Source organism: Tenrec ecaudatus, chromosome Y (assembly GCF_050624435.1).
Source record: "Tenrec ecaudatus isolate mTenEca1 chromosome Y, mTenEca1.hap1, whole genome shotgun sequence".
NCBI lineage: Eukaryota > Metazoa > Chordata > Mammalia > Afrosoricida > Tenrecidae > Tenrec > Tenrec ecaudatus.
The window spans coordinates 18648463-18666808 of NC_134549.1; the positions used below are offsets into that span (position 1 = coordinate 18648463).

An 18346-nucleotide genomic window follows, 5' to 3' on the forward strand; every position below is an offset into this window, starting at 1 on the left:
TAAAGAGGAAGACCAGTACCCCCAAATGTGGATGCCCATTTCTGCTGAGTTGCAACCACAAACCATGTCATGAATAATTAATGTTCACTCAGCCTGCAAGAGGAATCAATACCACAGCGAATGGCTTTACGGAGAGATGTTTATTTGAACGCAGTGTACAGAATTTTAGGCATGGTTTCTAACAATCGGTTTCAGTTGGTTGAAAGGAAAGGGACTGGCCTTTTCTCATCAAGTGGGGTTCCTGAATTTCTTGGAGAGTTTCCTAGGTCATGGAATTCAGGTTCCACTGAATCGAGAAGAAGTTCAAGGCCAAAACTTCAATTCTAAAAACATGCTGCCGTCCTGCCATCTATTATTGAGGGGGGTCAGCATGCAGTCTGCTGGAATCTTTCTTTCTTTTTTTTATCAGCAAACAAGTTTTATTTAAATAAGTTTAAATACATCACATCACATGAAAACTGAAGGGGGGGACCAGTTGTTACTTCACGTGGCATCAGGCAGCTGTGGCTGTGAAGTTGCAAGCGCTCCAGCTAGCTACGTCCGTTTGCAATGTGTTCCCTTGTCGAAAGTTTAAAGCGGATCAAAGATTGGCCTCACAGGCTAATGATCTTTGGACACCCCCTTGCTAGGATATGTCTGGTCAAAAAGAACCAAGACCTTGGTGGCAAAGCCAAAAGCCCTATGATCTCCAAAGGCCCACCCCCTTGTCTGGTTGGCCGCAACACCAGGGGACCTTTCTCTTGCTACCAAAGCGTCCCGCTAGTGGCACAGCCGCCTCATCCCTTCCTCCCACGGGGGCCCGGCTGTCCCGGTGGTGGATGCCATTTCGTGAGGGCAGGGGAGTTTCTGTCCAGACATCGACATCTGAGAACTCGGGGCTCTGCGCTTGGCTGAAACATGCTATTGTTTTGTTTCAGACTGGGCACTGCCAGGCGCCTACTGCTCGACCTGTTTCAATGAGGGACTTCAAGACTAGACGGCATGGCTCTTTTCAGTGTATTGCATGAAGGAGTTACACTAGTCCAAGTTAAAAGTGGACCCCAAATGGTTACATCATACAAGCTGTGAGGTTTTAAACTTGTGACAAGGGACAGAGGGAATTTTTCTACTCATTGCAAGGAAATCCTCACTTAAGCTTCCGTGAGCCACAAGCACTTAAAACCCATGAACCTTCAGCTGGTCGTCCTTAGCCAGTCCAATCTCTACAAGGAACTGGCATATGTTCTTGCGCTGGTCACCCTGGAGCTGAATCACTTCTCCATATTCTGGATGCTCAATCACAGTACCATTGCAGGCAAATTTCTTCTTAAATGCCTTCACTAGCTTCTTTTTGTCGTAGTCATCAGCGATCCCTTGGACAGTGGCCAGGGTCTTCCTGCCGTTGCGCTGTTGAATTCTTATATGGATATAACCCTCTGTCCCCACAGGCAGCAGGTCATCACCCTGACTTGCATCAGCAAAGGGGTCGAAAGAGTGGAGGTTCTGGATAGCGGACATACGATTCGATTCCTTTTCCTCGGTGGAAACGGCCTGCGGAAGGCGGCGGCTGGAGAAGGTGGGCAGGGGGGACGGAGCGTCAGGAAGCGAGGGGGCTCCACGGGGAGGCTGCTGAGTCCTCGGCGGCGGCTCAGTGACTGGGCAGAATCTTTCTTTCAATGTCTTGTACAGGGCAGAAGTGAAGCAAACGAGGGTTGATTTGGGTGAGGGTGATATCCGATGCATCCTGAAACCTTCACCTCTAAAGGCGGGTTTATCACGGAGAAGATTCCTTATCCTCATGCACCTCAAGAAAAAAATCCCTTCTGCATAGGAGATGTGAACGCTTTACAAATGGGGAAGGGAACCCACAGATGAACGTTTTGGACTGAGAAGATAGCGGGGAGATGATGGCATCAGCTGTCCATTTGGATAAGGATGGAGTGCCATGTTCTGTTACTGCCTCTTTGGTTACAGAATTCCACAGAATCAACCCCATTGGGCATAAAGATCATCATCAACTCCTCCATCACAGGGAAGAGAGTGCCCATGTTCAGCGTTCCTTGGGGGCCCACGTAGCAATGCAGTGGGACAGGGAGCTCCAAGAACTTGCACTGAGGGGGAGTGTGCTGCAGCAGCTCCTGCAGAACATCCCAGGACATGGGGTTTCCACATAACACCAAGGTGATCAGCTGGGAGCAGCGGCCCAGTGCATTCTGCAAGGCCCTGACGTCAGGACCCTGGATGCCACAGCCAGCTAAGTTCAGGTGCCGGAGGGTGGCGGAGACCCTCTCTAGCAGACCCGGAAGGAATGCATAACTGGAGCTAGGCCTGGATAGACCACACAATGCCAGGGTCCTTAGGCGGCTGGTACAGGGGCATAAAGACAGGTAAGTCAAGTCCTCATCCAAAAGCACACAATCAGTCAGGCTGAGTGTCATCAAGGGAGATGGCAAGCATCTGAGCAGCTGGTGGAGACAGCCATTGTGCAGGCAGGCAGAGTCCAGGAAGAGGTGCTGGAGCTGATGCAGACTGAGGAGCTGAGAGGTGAATTGGGCAAGGAGTTGCTCCACGTTGCAGTCTTTGCCGCACTCCATGCAATCCAAGATGACTCCAGAGAGAAAGAGGGTCTGCAGGTGACCCATCTGTGCCAAGTAAGGAGCAAACCAGTTGAGGCTGTGCAGGTCCCATTTGCCATGAATTTCCACCTCCTGGACAGAGTCCAGCTGCACCATCTTCAGGATGTCCCCAAGAATGTGAAGTTGTGGGAGAGGTTCAAGAAACAGCAACTTCCAACAGCACAGCATTGGCAGGGCCTTCTTCTGCTTGACCCTTTCAATCAGGAAGGTGAGCAGTACATCTAAGGTGGCTTCCTCAAACCACAGGTCTGTGAGCACCTCCACGGAGGCCAAGGGCTGCTGCTTCCCTCCTGATCTGGAATGGGGTCCTTTTTCCATCTGAATTCTGCGGGATGTGTCCTCAGGCTCTTCTGATGACATCTCAGAGTCATTAGATGGGGCTCCATCCCACACATTCCAGAAGTTGGTGCCAGTGGGCAGCTGTAAATCCAACACTTTCAGTTTGCATCTCCTGGGCTGAGCATTCTGGGCAAGCAGGATGTCAAGACCATCGAGTGCAGCCTTTAAGATGAGATCTTGAAACACACAATCCTCCAACAGAGCCCCAAGTGGGAGCTGTGTGAAGGGCCAGTAGTGCACCATGGCCTTCACCACCTCACTGTGTCCCTTGGCAACGGCTGCCATGAACAAGGGAGGGAAGAACTGTGTGGGCAGCCACTCAAGAGCGGCGATGGCTGAGGCCTCATTCTGCAACACGCCCTGGATGGCCATGTCCTGGAGCCTGGGTGGGTTCCTGCTGCTCATGGTGATCAGTCTGCTGCAAGAGGAATCCTGACCTGTGGATGGGAACACGGGTCTGCTCAGACCTCAAGGAGAGGCACACTGTGGACTCCAACCCTCTGACAACCAGGTCCCTCTCCCATATATGCTTCAGAACCATTTACAAGTACTGAGCTTTCATGTAAATAATTTGTTTCAACTCACACTGGCAGGGACTCAGAAGGCTCAGATTTCATACCTGACTCTTACCCTACATATCCAGTGACTGATGGATCCAAGCTGGACAAGTCAGATGACAGGCTTCTTCCTCAAAGGACGTTGAGACTGACAACTCCCAGAGAAGCAGGAAGGATGGCAAAATTCTGTCCCAAGTTCCAAAACCTTACAGGTCCGAAGACTGGGCTAGGAGAGAACAAAGATCATTAGCTTTCAGAGAGTCCTTTAAGTCATATGACCACCCCCATAAAGATGCTGTCTTCTGCCTCGCTGGTTGATCGCAGTAGTTCTCATCATGGAATTGATGGCATTTTTTGGAAATCTGATCAACCAGGTTGATGCCATCAGAACTGACCAACCCCTGAGAATCCAGACCCTGCCCTGTTGACACAAGCCCTCAGCCATCTCTGTGCACACTGTGCGTGAGAGAACATGGAAAACTTTGAGGAGTGTGTTAGTAGATTAGAGTGGATTAAATAATTGATTACAGAAAAGGCTGAATCACCCAGATTCTCATTTGTGCAATATGTGTTTTTTCCATGTCGATATTCATCTGTGTAGCTCACTTCCCAAAGCACAACCTTACACCCACTGTCTCTCTTGTGATGTAGAGAAAACTGAATAGGCTCTGAGGTGTAAATTGAGGGTGAGAAGGACACCTTAATCTGTTTACCCTGCTTATATGGAACAGAGCAAACACATCCATATATTCAAAATGCAATATCGAGTACACTCACTTCACATAGGCTTCCAAGAAGGCCAACATGGGAACCCCGTTATCGAACCCCTAGTTCCCTCCCCACTTCATTCCTCAGAACCACTTAGAGAATTTTTTTCTTACTCCCTATTTCAACTGTCAGTTCCCGAGGCTGACAAGGCTCATATTTCTGTCTTGGACTCTTACCTGTAATCGAGTAGATCCAGTGGGTGATGAATCCAAGATGGCAGGTCAAATGACAGACTTCTTTCTCAAGGGTGTTGAGACTGACAACATCCAGAGAAGCAGGAACGATGTCATGATTCTGTCCCAAGTCCCCAAACCTTCAGGTCAGATGAAGGGTCCAAGTCCAGAACAAAGCTACAGAGAGATGTCAGATAGCTCTTTTAAATGATGAGACCACACCCACAAGGAAGCTTTCTACCCCCTCATTGGCTGTCCACAGTAGGTCTCAGCTTGCAAGTGATGGCATTTCTTGACATCTCATCAACCAGCTGATGCCATCAAAATGAAGCAATCCCTGAGAATCCTGACCGTGTTGACACAAACTCTCAGTCACACCTTACCCACTGTGATTGAGAGAATTTATCTGTGCATCTCATGTTCCATTGTGCAAACTTAGACCCACCGTGTCTCTTCAAACTTAGAGCAAACTTATGTAAAAGAGTAGAAGTCCCTCTTTGTGCTTGTAAGGACTGCCCATCTTTCCAGGAGTAGATGACGTCATCATGCCCCACAGATTGACTGATGGGTTGAATATGTGACCTGGTGGTGAGCAGACTAATGCCACCTCAGCTGCCTCTTTCCAGAGCACAGTAGGGATTATTGAATCACTCTGAGTGTCTTTGAAGGATTGATCTGGGGAGAAGGGTCCAGCACACACTCTCAATTCTCAAGTGAGATTCTGAAAGAAGCATCACCAAGGGGGGAGTTAAGCAATCCAAAACTATTTGTTTTATTATTTAGGTTGGTAATGCCAAATCCAGGACATCAGGATCTCTCCCTGTTGTTCCAGGGTCAGATCCTTGGTCCCTTGCAACATCTGTGCTCCTGTCCTCCCTTGGAGAGCCCTGAGTATCTGGGCATCAACCTTACCTTGAGTCCAGCAGGTTCAACAGGCAGGGACTGCAGGTCCAGAGAAGCACCCTGATCCAGGTCTCCTTGCTTGATTGTAATCAGCTACCTCCCTCTTAATCTTACTCCTCCTGTTTTCATTTGGTTGCTGTATGCTTGATTTACTTTTGTCCAGCCGCTGATATTTAGTCTGTTCATGTCTGTGTCTGTCGCATGTCTTTCTGTAGATAGCATTTGATAGATTTTGTTTCCTGACCTCTCTACTTCTCTCTCTACTGGTGTGTTTCTCAGTCAGATTATATATATATGTGTGTGTGTGTGTGTGTGTGTGTGTGTGTGTGTGTCATTTTTCCTTATATTTCTGAATGTTGTGTTTGAGAGTGTATGTGTGCTGTTTAATGTCTTTGTTCTTTTTGTATTGCAGGGTTGCTTTGGGTGTCGCTCTGTGTGTTGGTTTTTATGAGGAAATGTCTTGTTTGCTGGTTTCTGATTTATGTGTTTTTTATTTTTCGGCCAGGTTACTTCGTTGAGTGTGTTTTAGAGTGGTGATCTTGTTTTTTTGTGCTTTACCTTCATTTCTCCTTCTCTGGGAACACCTTTATTGCTCCATCATGATGGAGTGCTGTTTTTGTAGTTCATTTGTTCTACGTGGTTGCTGAGCTGGAATGGACTTGGTGTCAGTGAATGACGATGGTAAAGTTGACCAACCTCCATGTCAGAGGTCAAAGCTCTTACGATCACAATCAATCCTCTTCATCCCTTACAACCGAATTCTATCAATAATTCCGCCAACCTTTCCTTACTCGGAACATGTATGCGAATGTCATTACTTTCTCCCTGGAAAACTATGGCTAGAAGAGCTATCTCTAGAATGTCACTTCGCTGAAAACGATGTTGAAGGATTCGGATTTTACCTGCCACCCTTGATCCTTTTACCAGTAAATAGTTTATTACAAGTGCCCCTGGTGTTAAATGGGTTAAGCATTGAGCTCTGTTGACTTCAAGCTCAACAGTTGGAAACCACCAGAGTCTCCACCAGAGAAAGATGGGATTTTACTCCATTAAAGAGTTAAAGTCTCAGAAACTCACTGGGACAGTTCTGCCCTGTCCCGTCAGGGGAGTTTCGATTCAGCATGGACTCTACAGCAGTGACTTTGTGTTTTGTGGTCTTGTCTGTTTTATCACATCATGAGGAACCAGTACATAAGTAGAAATATAGTTGGGTTTTTTAAATCATTTTACTGGGGGGCTCGTACAACTCTTATCACAATCCATATATACATTCGTTGTGTCAAGCACATTTGTACATTTGTTGCCATCATCATTCTCAAAACATTTGCTTTCTACTTGAACCCTTGGTATCAGCTCCTCATTTTCCCCTCCCTGATGAACCCTTGATAATTTGTAAATTATTATTATTTTGTGATATCTTACACTGTCCGATGTGTCCCTTCACCCACTTTTCTGTTGTCTGTTCCCCTTGGAGGGAGTTACATACAAATCCTTGTAATTGACTTTCCCATTGTTCCCCCACCTTCCCCTTAACCTTCTGCTATCACTAGTCTCTTTATTGATCCTGAGGGGTTTATCTGTCCTGAATTCCCTGTGTTTTCAGTTCTTATGTGTACCAGTGCACATGCTTTGATCTACCTAGATTTGTAAGGTAGAATTAGGATTATGATAGTGTGTGTGTGGTGAGAAAACATTAAAGAACTAGAGGAAGGTATCGAAGGGATCAGGTATTGTAGGGGGAGGTCAGACGCTTACAGACATTCTCCCTGAGGGCAGTTAGTCACCAGACTACAGGGTAGGCCTCTGCTCCTTGCTACTGGGGACAATAAACTATTTCTCCCTAAGGCCTGCGACCAAGCATTCTCACCCTACCAATAATGATCTCTATCAGTTGAGTCAGGGAACAGGCCAAATTGACTCTGTGACATCCAAAGTTAAGTTGCCATCCTATATCTAGGATCCGCCCATTTGTCACATGTATGCCCCCAATCCCTCCTCTCCCTATTGCATGCATGTCCCTAGACCACCCTCTCTCATTACTGTATTACCTACAGTACAACTCCTTTCTGTGATGTTTTTACTCTCCTGTAATTAGGGGGCTTGCATGTCCCCAGAGAAGATAAAAAGCCTGGGCTAGCATTAAAGATCGCTCTCTCCCTCCACGTGGACCACCAATTGGAGCTGAGGTGAGCATGCTATCATGAATCACATCTGACTCCATTTATTTCAATATTTCTCTTCTATCTCTCATGCTCTCTATAACTCTACTATGATCTTTACTTATTTTCACTGTACAATTGCACCTACTGGACCCATAATGATGTGTTAGGGGCTGGCTTCACTTGACAAGGTATCGGGCATCATCAGAACCAAAACTCATAACATTATGAATGAGGGGGAGTGGGGAGTGGAGACCCAAAGCCTATTTGTAAACCACTGGAAATCCCCTTACAGAAGAGTCCCGGGGAGGAGAAGAGACAGTCAGGGTGCAGTGTAGCAACGATGAAACATACAACTTTCCTCTAGTTCCTAAATGCTTCCTCCACTCTCACCTCTCCTCCCCCTCTATCATGATCCCAATTCTACCTTACAAATCTGGCTAGACCAGAGGATGTACACTGGTACAGATAGGACCTGGAAACAGGGAATCCAGGGCGGATGATCCCTTCAGGACCAGGGGTGTGAGTGGTGATACCAGGAGGCTAGATGGAGGGTGGGTTGGAAAGGGGGGAACTGATTACAAGGACCAACATGTGACCTCCTCCCTGGGGGATGGACAACAGAAAAGTGGGTGAAGGGAGACGTCGGACAGTGCAAGATATGACAAATTAATAATTTATAAATTATCACAGGTTCATGAGGGAGGGACTAGCAGTGAGGGAGGGGGGAAATGAGGAGCTGGTGCCAGGGGCTTAGGTGGAGAGCAAATGCTTTGAGAATGATGAGGGCAATGAACGTACAAATGTGCTTTACACAATTGATATATGTTTTCATTGTGATAAGAGTTATATGAACCCCTAATAGAAATGATTTTTTTAAACAGAAGAAGAACTAGAGGAAAGTTGTAAGAGTCATCGGAGCTATACTGCACCCTGACTGGCTATAGTTGATTTTTTAAAGACGATTCAATAACCATGGAAACTACTCATAGTGAGCCTGTAGGACAGAGCACACCTGCTTCCTGAGGCTTCTAAGACGATAAATATATCCAGGCACTTACAGCCTCATCTTTCTCCTCAGCCTAAACTGGAGGGCTTGAGCCTCTTGCTGTTGAGTTACGTACCCTATGTGTTATCCTCTACATCACCAGACCCCTAAAAAGTAGATCATTTCAGAACTGCAGAGTAATCATTTTAACATTCCATTTGGTTCATTTGACATCAACTTGTCATAAACAACTCCAAGTCCGTTTCAAATTTACTTTCCCTCCTCTTTGTTTTGAAAGCCACTCAAGGTAATAGTTTTAAAAAATTATTTTATTGGGGGTTCGTACAACTCTTATCACAGTCCCTACATCGATTGAATCAGGCAGATTTGTACATATGCTGCCTCCATTATTTTCTAGACATTTACTTTCTTTTTTATCATTTTATTAGGGGCTCATGCAACTCATCACAACCCATACATACATCAATTGTGTAAAGCACATTTGTACATTCGTTGCCCTCAGGAGTCTCAAAAGATTTGTTCTCCATCTAAGTCCCTGGCATCAGCTCCTCATTTTCCCCTCCCTTCCCCCTACCTCATGAACCCATGATAATTTATAAATTTTTTGTCATATCTTACACTGTCCGACATCTCCCTTCACCGACTTTTCTGTTGTCCATCCCCCAGGGAGGAGGTTATATGTAGATCCTTGTAATTGGTTCCCCTTTCCAAGCCACCCTCACTCCACCCTCCCGGAATCGACACTCTCACCACTGGTCCTGAAGGGATCATCCACCCTGGATTCCCTGTGTTTCCAGGTCCTATCTGTACTAGTGTGCATCCTCTGGTCTAGCCAGATTTGTAAGATAGAATTTGGGATCATGATAGTGGGGGAGGAGGGACGGAGGTGGAGGAAGCATTTAGGAACTAGAGGAAAGTTGTATGTTTCATCGTTGCTACATCGCACCCTGACTGTCTCATCTCCTCCCTGAGACCCTTCTATAAGGGGATGTCCAATGATCTACAAATGGGCTTTGGATCTCCACTTTGCACTGCCCCCATCATTCACAATGATATGATATTTTATTCTGGTGATGTCTGATACCTGATCCCTTAAACATCTTGTGATCGCACAGGCTGGTGTGCTTCTTCCATGTGGGCTTTGTTGCTTCTGAGCTAGATGGCCACTTGTTTACCTTCAAGACTTTAAGACCCCAGACGCTATATCTTTTGATAGCCGGGCACCATCAGCTTTCTTCACATTTGCTTATTCACCCGCTTTGTTTTCAGCAATTGTGTCAGGAAGGTGAGCATCATACAATGTCAATTGAATAGAAGAAAGTATTCTTGCATTGAGTGAGTACTTGAGTGGAGGCTCAATGTCCTTCTGCTACCTTAATACTAAACCTATAAATATATGCACATAGATCTATTTCCCCATCCTCATATATAAATATATTTATATATGTACATGACTTTATTTAGAGATCTAAAAATGCCCTTTGCCTCCCAGCCCTTTCCTCTACTTCTTTTGACTTGCCTCTTGTCCCACTATCATGCTCAGTCATCATTTGGGTTTCAGTAATTCCTCTTGGTTACATTATCCTTGGTCACGCCCTACCAGGCTTCCTACACCCTCCTCACCACCAATTTGGATCACTTGTTTTCCCTTGTCCCTGGGTTTGTTAACACCACTAACTTTCCCCCACCTCCCCCTCTCCCATGTCCCCCTAGAACTGTCGCTCCCGTTGTTTTCTCTTTCAGATTGTTCACCCAGCCTGTCTTAGACAGACCTGCGGAGATAATAACATGCACAAAAACAAGACAGAGCAAGACCAAGCAACAATACACATCAAAACAACAACAACAAACCAATGGCAAAGAAAACAAAAGAAACACAACAAGAAAGAAAGGCTTGTAGTTAGTTCAAGGACTGTTTGTTGGCCTTTAGGAGTGTTTTCCAGTCCAGTCTGTTGGGGCACCAAGTCCACCTTCAGCTTTCCCTGCTCCGTTCCCTTGCTGTTCTCTTGCACCCCCTTAGTGGTTTGCCTCGGTGCGGCGGGATCAGATGGGGCGCAGTTCCCACACTGTGTCTCCAGTGTTGTCTCCGGTAGAGCTACGGGTCAGTGAGGGATGTCCTGTCTCATAGTGGGGCCAGCTATGTGGTCCTCTCTGTGGACTGGTTCCTCTGAGTGGGAACATCATCCTCAAGGCCTGGTGGGCCAGGATGTGTTCTGTTCTCTCCTCCTCCCCCTTCATCTGCTCCCATGTGCTCCGATCAGACATGTCCCTCTCCCGGAGCTGCAGCTTCAGTGCTGTCCTCTGAAATAAATTCTTCTGCGGGGAGGGGCAGGTGTCCACGCAGTTGGGATTGGGGCCAGCCCCTCAGACATTCAAGGTAACATTTTATGAGTCTATGATGGAATGCCTCTTGTCTTCGCAAAAGTACGAACGTTTGTCTGAGTTATTCATGGATGCTACCTAAGAAATACATGCAATTTAGGAATGGATTTCACCATTGAATAGTTATTCCCACACAAATTAGCAGACTCAAGATACAAATGTTGGGTAAACAAGCCTCAGAAGCAACAAAGCCCACATGGAAGAAGCACACCATCCTGTGTGATCATGAGGTGTCGAAAGGATCAGGTACCAGGCATCAAGGAACAAAAAATCAAATCGTTGTGAATAAGGGGGAGTCCAGATTGGGGACCCAAAATTCATCTGTAGGCAATTGGACATCCTCTTACGGAGGGGCCCCAGGAAGGAGATGAGATAGTCAGGGTGCAATGTAGCAACAATGAAACATACAACTTTCCTCTAGTTCCTAAATGTTTCCTCTGCTCCCACCCCTCCTCCCCGACTATCATGATTGCAATTCTACCTTACAAATCTGGCTAGACCAGAGGATGTAAACTGGTACAGATAGGAACAGGAAACACAGGGAATGTAGGACAGATGATCCCTTCAGGACCAGTGGTGTGAGTGTCGATACCGGGAGGGTGCAGGGAGGGTGGGGTAAAAGGTGGAACCTTTTACTGATTACAAGGATCTACATATAACCTCCTCCCTGGGGGATGGACAACAGAAAAGTGGGTGAAGGGTGACATCACAGAGTGTACGATATGACAAAATAATAATTTATAAATTATCAGGGTTCATAAGGGGGGATGGGGAGAGAGGGGGACAAAAGAGGAGCTGATACCAAGGACTCAAGAAGAAAGCAAATGTTTTTTAAAAAGGAAGAAAGAATGCAAATGTTTGAGAATGATGATGGCAACAAATGTGCAAATGTGCTTGACACAATGGATGGATGGATGGATTGTGATAAGAGTTGTATGAGCCCCCAATAAAATGATTTTTTTAAAGAAAAGATACAAATGTTGGGTGGCAATGCATCAGACAACTTTGTCTCCCAATTGGATCTTGTTCAAAGTCCATAGCTCCGTTTGGCTTCTAGGGTCCTACCATGTTTGAAGCTGTCTCTAGGTCTTGGCACCAATCCTTCCTTGCGTTGGGAACATTCAGAGGGAAGAGTTGTTGATGTGGAAGGACATGCTGTCCTTCTTGTTCTCCCCTGTTCTTTGGATACAGGAGCTCCTCTCTCTTCTGAGTTTGCTTCCCTTTTATCTCTTGTGAGGTGAAATCTGTACCTCCAGCCAGGATGTGACCTGAGTAAAGCTGGTGACATTAGATGCATCGTTCCATGACCCCACCCAGTGACAATCTTCACTCATTGACCTGGCAAAAATAACCTAGACTTCAAGAATATCACTTAAATTGTAGGAGCTCCTAATTTAAAAAAAGGCAATAAACAAAAACATTTCCACACCATGGGTGCGGGGGAGAATATCACTTAAGCCTGGCTCATTCACACAAAACGTTCCCCCATTTAAAGAAGGTACCATTTAATTTTATAACCCTGCTCACTGGCCTATTTAAGACAACCACTAAATCTAGTCTCCATTCCCCCAATCTACATAGCCCCAATCAGCCACAGAGTTATAGCTTCAAGGTCTGAATGCTTTCTGGCCCAATACCATGCAGTTACTTCTGACTCCTGACCATCCCAAAGATGAAATCTTTATGAGATTAAGCAATTTCCTCTCTTTCCTGAGGAGCCAATCGTGTCTGGACAGCCCGTTGATTTTTGCAGTCCAATATTTCTTCCACAGTGCCATCGATCCTTCTTTCTGCATTCATAATAAACCAGCATGTACTCGATCTTCATAGAACCTTCTCAATTATTGGATATATTAAACTATAACTATCAAATCTTGGATTGGATTAGATTGACAGAAAGGACTCTGTCAGTGTGGACATCCCTATGATACAGTTGTAACGTTCATGGTCATTCATTTGGCATTTAACACCCACTAATTTCTCCTGACATGACTTTGCCCTATATAATCAAAGGCATTCCTATTTAAGTGAGATTCCACACCCTTGTCAAGGACACAGGATTTGTATGGCTTTAAGTATCAGTACACACTGGGAGAACGCTTGCTTGCATTTTGATTGGCTTGCACCATGCATGACTCATTGAATTCTGCTTTTTTGGGGGGTGGGGGGACTTTTGCCAAGGATCAGTCATATTGCCAATTGCATATTGCAGAATCCGCCTTGCTGATTCTGGGACTGATCGGTGGCCTGCCAGATGTCCCGCCAAACTGAATTCTTCACCTCTGCAGCTGCAAGCCTGACCCACTAAATCTGGACCCATTCATCTCTGCAGCCACGGGACTGTAGGCTTCCTGATGAACTATGTTTCACCAGCCCTTGCTGTTACACAGGTTACAAGAATCCTACAGGTTAAAATGTATGTGCTTTGAGCTTGGAACCTGCCTGGACTTAGACACTCCCATTTCCAAAATTCTGTGATGTCAATCTCTCTGCGTGTCTCCATCTATCTTTGTCTGTCTCCCTCCCTCTCATGAAACCAGCCCACAAGCACAACACAAAAGAAAGAAACCTGCTGAAGATTTTAAAGCAAAATAAAACTGACAAACCCCAAGACAGACACAAGTGTGCACACAGCTATGATTGCTAAGCTATCAGGAATACACAGAGTCAAAAGAAAAGAAATACACAGAGTCGCTGTAACAAAAAAGAAACTATTCGACATTCCCCGATTTCAGGAAGTAGCTTAGTGGGTGGGGAGGAAGCATTTAGGAACTAAAGGAAAGTTTTATATTTCATTGTTGCTACACGGCACCCTGACTGGCTCTTCTCCTCCCCATGACCCTTCCATAAGGAGATGTCCAGTTGCCTACAAATTGGCTTTGGGTCCCCACTCTGCACTCCTCCTCATTCACAATGATATGATTTTTTGTTCTTTGATGCCTGATACATGATCCCTTTGACACCTCATGGTCACACAGGCTGATGTGCTTCTTCCACGTGGGCTTTCTTGCTTCTGAGCTAGATAGTCGTTTGTTTACCTTCAAGCCTTTAAGACCCCGGATGCTATATCTTTTGATAACCAGGTACCATCAGCTTGCTTTACCACATTAGCTTATGCACCCATTTGTGTTCAGTGATCGTATTGGGGAGGTGAGCACACAATGATGTGAATTTTGGTCTTTGATGCCTGATAACTGATCCCTTCGGCACCTCATGATCAGGCAGGTTGGTGTGATTCTTCCATGAGGGCTTTGTTGCTTCTGATAGTTACATAATTTTATCTCAACTTGCGAGTCTATAAAATTGTAAGGATGGTATCCAACCTGTCAATCAGGTCCAGGCCTTGTGGGAGTGGCAAGTGGGGGCTCCTCTAGCCTCTGCCATAGGGCAGTTTTTCTTCTTTGACCAGCTGTAGGTCAGTTATTGGCCACTCAGTTTACTGGGTCGTTTTCTGGACAGGGCATAGAAAGTGAATGTTTTAATTCTTAGAAGCTGTCTTTGGTCATGCCTACCTGAAATGGAGAAGATGTGACAAATGTTGAGTGGCAACTCAGGGGTCAAAATCTCCCCTTGACCTTCTCTGAGGCCATGCTGCTTGGTCAAAAGGGTGGACAGAAAGCTAGGTCCTGGCAGATGCAGTCAGAGGCATAAGGTCATATTGCATGTGAAAGGAAGAGCTTAGATTTTCGTCTGTTGTTACTGTAAAGAAGCCGAGAGGCGCCAGAGACCAAATCAGTCGAATTAGAGCAAATAGGCTTTATTAGGGAGAAAGACCCAGCCTGGGCAAAGTCCCACGGTCCACAGTGTCTGGGCCGGAGGAGTCGCACTGCAGGCTACAGGGGTGATGCTTATATATGGACAGGTATGTCCGGGTTTCTGGAATGTAGGGTGTCTTCCTGGTTCCAGGTGTATTCGTGCCGGGTGCAGAGCGGCGGGCAAGAACAAAGCAGGCACTGAGCCAAATGGGCCATGCCAGGTGCAGAGTGGAGGGTCGAGAGCAAAGCGGGCACTGAGCCAAACGTGCCGTGCACAAAACATGCTGTGAGTAAAAGAAAAAAAACCCTGTAAAGCTGCTGACAGGTTACATAGCCAGCTCTGGTCAGCTCCGCACAGGTGTGTGGGAGATTCAAGGCCACCTGCTGCTCGTTGTTTCCGTCAGCTCTGGTCAGCTCCCCATGGGTGGGGGAGATTCAATGTCACTTGCTGCTGGAAGCCGGCCTGGCAATGATCCGGCCAGGCAGTGATCTGGCCATATAGTTACTGATAAAATGGGTGATCGAAATGATTATTAGGAAGTAAGAATACAGAGAGTTTGTATTACAGCCATTACATTGGCTCTGTTAAATTGGTTAGCAGGAAATGCCTGTTTTTAAAAAAGACTTGGAAAGATAAGCTCTACCCATTGCATAAGTGTTGAGTATATTTGCTTTTCAAAGGCTTCTCACTAGGGTTGTAAACTGAAGAAATAAAAAAGAAGGTACTTGGCTTTTTAAATTTTGAGCTAGCAGTTTGCCTGCCTAAGAAACTGGACCCAAGAAAGAGGTCTTTTTGCTGAACATTAAAAAAAAAATCCTGCAGGCAGCCTTCCACTTGTGGAAGGGCGGGGGGGGGGGGGGGTTGTAACAGCAAAACCGTAACTAGGGAATGACCAGACAGCACTCTTGGAGAACTTGAAGGAGGGAAAATTTATTAGTTGGCCACTCGGATCCGAAAGATCTGAGCGCTGAATATCAGGTGGGAGTAGCTTTTCATACTTTATCTTCACAGAAAAGGGGGCATGGTCATGGTAGTAAGCAAGGTCGCAGAAGCAGAATGGGCAAAGGGTTTCTAGTGCCTGGCATGGTCCTTAGTAAGGGAGTGAGCGGATGGTGAGATGGGTGCATTGCAGAAATGAGGTAGTACCTGGGCAAAGGCAGTGTGGTGAGCGTCTTTTTCAAGGGTTAAGCTTCTCTATTAGGAGAATGAAAAGGCCCCCAGCAATATTAAAACGTGGCAGAGACCATTTTTTGTCGTGGAACAGCATAAAAATATTTAAACTTTAGCAAGTTCAAGATGTGTCAAGAGGGAGGTCAACCGACCAGATATAACACAGCACATACATACATCTGCATCAAGTTTTAAGGTGACTAGACGTCCCGCTTCTGGCGGGACAGTCCCGATTTTTAACAATTTGTTCCGCGTCCTGTGGCATTTTTTAAAAGTCCCAATTTTTGGAATTAGACAACCATTGTTTGAACTTAATGAACAATGGCATTTTTTGGCATTGGCAACGACGAAAACATTTTGTAACTGTCTCTCAGATGACACACACCGTACTGCGTGCTAGTGCTAGTTAAACAAGTGATGTCAACAAATCAGCTATTCAGATAATTTAGGTAAGTTATTTATTTATTTATTTCATAAATACATAAATTTTCTTGAATTTAGCAGACAGTACTCGTATTATTTATATTTTATAGTGGTGGCAAAGTCTAGCGCCGGCCTTGAAAGTGACACTTATGAATTACGATACAGCAAATTCAGAGAAAATATAATACAAGTTAGTATTATTATTTAGAAAGAAATATAGAATTAAAATTAAAATTAAATTTTAAATATAGTTACTTTATAACAATCGAATTAATTTAATTTATAAACTAATAATAAAATATGTTCATATAATTATGTACCTACTTGCTGTGTTTTTAAGCAATATGTATATAATAATTTATTGTATAATTTTAAATTATTATTTTTAGATTTTTAAGATAATGAGTAAAACAAGAGGATGAAAATTCAATGATGATCTAAGAAGTGAATTTCCTTTTATTAAAAAAACCAAAAGCGATTGCATGGTAAAATGTGAGAAATGTAATGGTGAATTTTCTATTTCGTATGGCGGGAAGAATATCTCAAAGCACTTAGAGACACAGAAACATAAAAGATATTTAAATACTGCTGCATCTTCCTCCAAAAAAAAGGAGTTTTTTTCGGAAAACAACTTATGGAGACGAAGAAAAGAAATCAGCATTAACAGAAGGACTTATGTCTTTTCATGCTATTAATCACAATCATTCCTTCAGATCTATGGCCTGTACATCACAGGTTGTCAAAAAGTTAATCAACCAAAAATTTGCCTGTGCTAGAACCAAATCCGAGGCAATTGTGTGTAATGTGCTTTTCCCATATGCATTTTCAGAATTAAACAAAAAAATCTAGAAAAAATTAATTTTATATCCATATATTCTGACACATCTAATCATAAGGATATAAAGTTATTTCCAACCATTATTAGATTTTTTTGATTCGGAAACGAATACAAATTAGAATTTTAGATTTTGTTTCTGTGTCCAGCGAAACTTCTGAAATAATTTCCAGTTCCATTATTAATATTTTGGGAAAAAACTATTTAAAACATAAAATGATTGCATATTGTGCAATCATGAATTCAAATTTTGGAGGAAAAGCGAGAAGAGGTACAAATAATATTTTTTATAAATTAAACAAAAACCTTAAGCAAAACATTATTGGTGTTGGTTGTGTAGCGCACATAATACATAACGCCATTCAAACAGCTGCTGATTTGTCGCCCGTAGATGTGGAAAATGTTGTTATTAAAATATATTCTTGAAAAGAAAAAGAAATAAAATATATTCTTATTTCTATATATACACTGTGCGCGTTGAAATGCTTAAAGAATTTTGTGAAACTGCGGAAGTCAAATATCAGAAAATACTTGGATACAGTAAAATGCACTGGTTAGCTCTTTTGCCAGCTGTTGAAAGAATTTTGAAAATATACGATCCTTTGAAATCCTACTTTCTATCACAGGATGAATGTCCTAGAATTTTAGAAGAGTTTTCTGAAAAAGAATCTTCAAAAATTTGGCTAGAGTTTGTACATAATCAAGCAGCTCTTTTTCAAAATGCTATAAAACTTATTGAAGGTGACAAAATTTGGGTAATCGAAGTCGCAAATGAAGTTAATAATTTAAAATTTCAGTGTCAAGAGCAGTTAGAAAATAATTTTCTTCGTTAACTATCTGTAATAGTATAAACAAGCTAGAAGAACAAGGTGCAATAAATCGTGCAGATATCATGAATCACATTAAAAAGTTCTACAGTAACTGCATAGATTATTTAGAAGAGTGGACGGTACATTGCAATGACATTGAACAGTTTCATTGGGTTACATTAAAACAAGAACTTAATTGGAATGATGTGCAGAAATCATTCGATCATATTACTCGAAATTCCCCATGTAGTAATATTTCTGAAAATGATCTTTTGAATGAGGTATCATTTTTAAACATATACTGATAAGGAAAAGGTTAGATCTTGGGCATCAGCAAAAATCACAATAGAGAACAAATGGTTAGAAATATTTCATCATTTTGAAACAAACCATGTTCCATACACTAAATAATGCAGTAAAAATTGTGGAATATGCGCTGTCCTTACCG

The 18346-nt window shown here is 43.9% G+C and overlaps 1 protein-coding gene across 1 annotated transcript; it reads right to left on the reverse strand.

Annotated features, from left to right (window-relative positions):
- Nucleotides 1-1892: 1892 nt before the first annotated feature.
- Nucleotides 1893-3197, reverse strand: LOC142435705 (melanoma antigen preferentially expressed in tumors-like). The gene has a single exon (XM_075539893.1). The coding sequence runs from the start codon at nucleotides 3195-3197 to the stop codon at nucleotides 1893-1895; it is 1305 nt and encodes a 434-aa protein (XP_075396008.1).
- Nucleotides 3198-18346: the final 15149 nt, after the last annotated feature.

Bases quoted from the DNA above. Each gene is read 5' to 3' on its own strand.
- LOC142435705 (XM_075539893.1), bottom strand. From the start codon at position 3,197: ATGGTGCACTACTGGCCCTTCACACAGCTCCCACTTGGGGCTCTGTTG.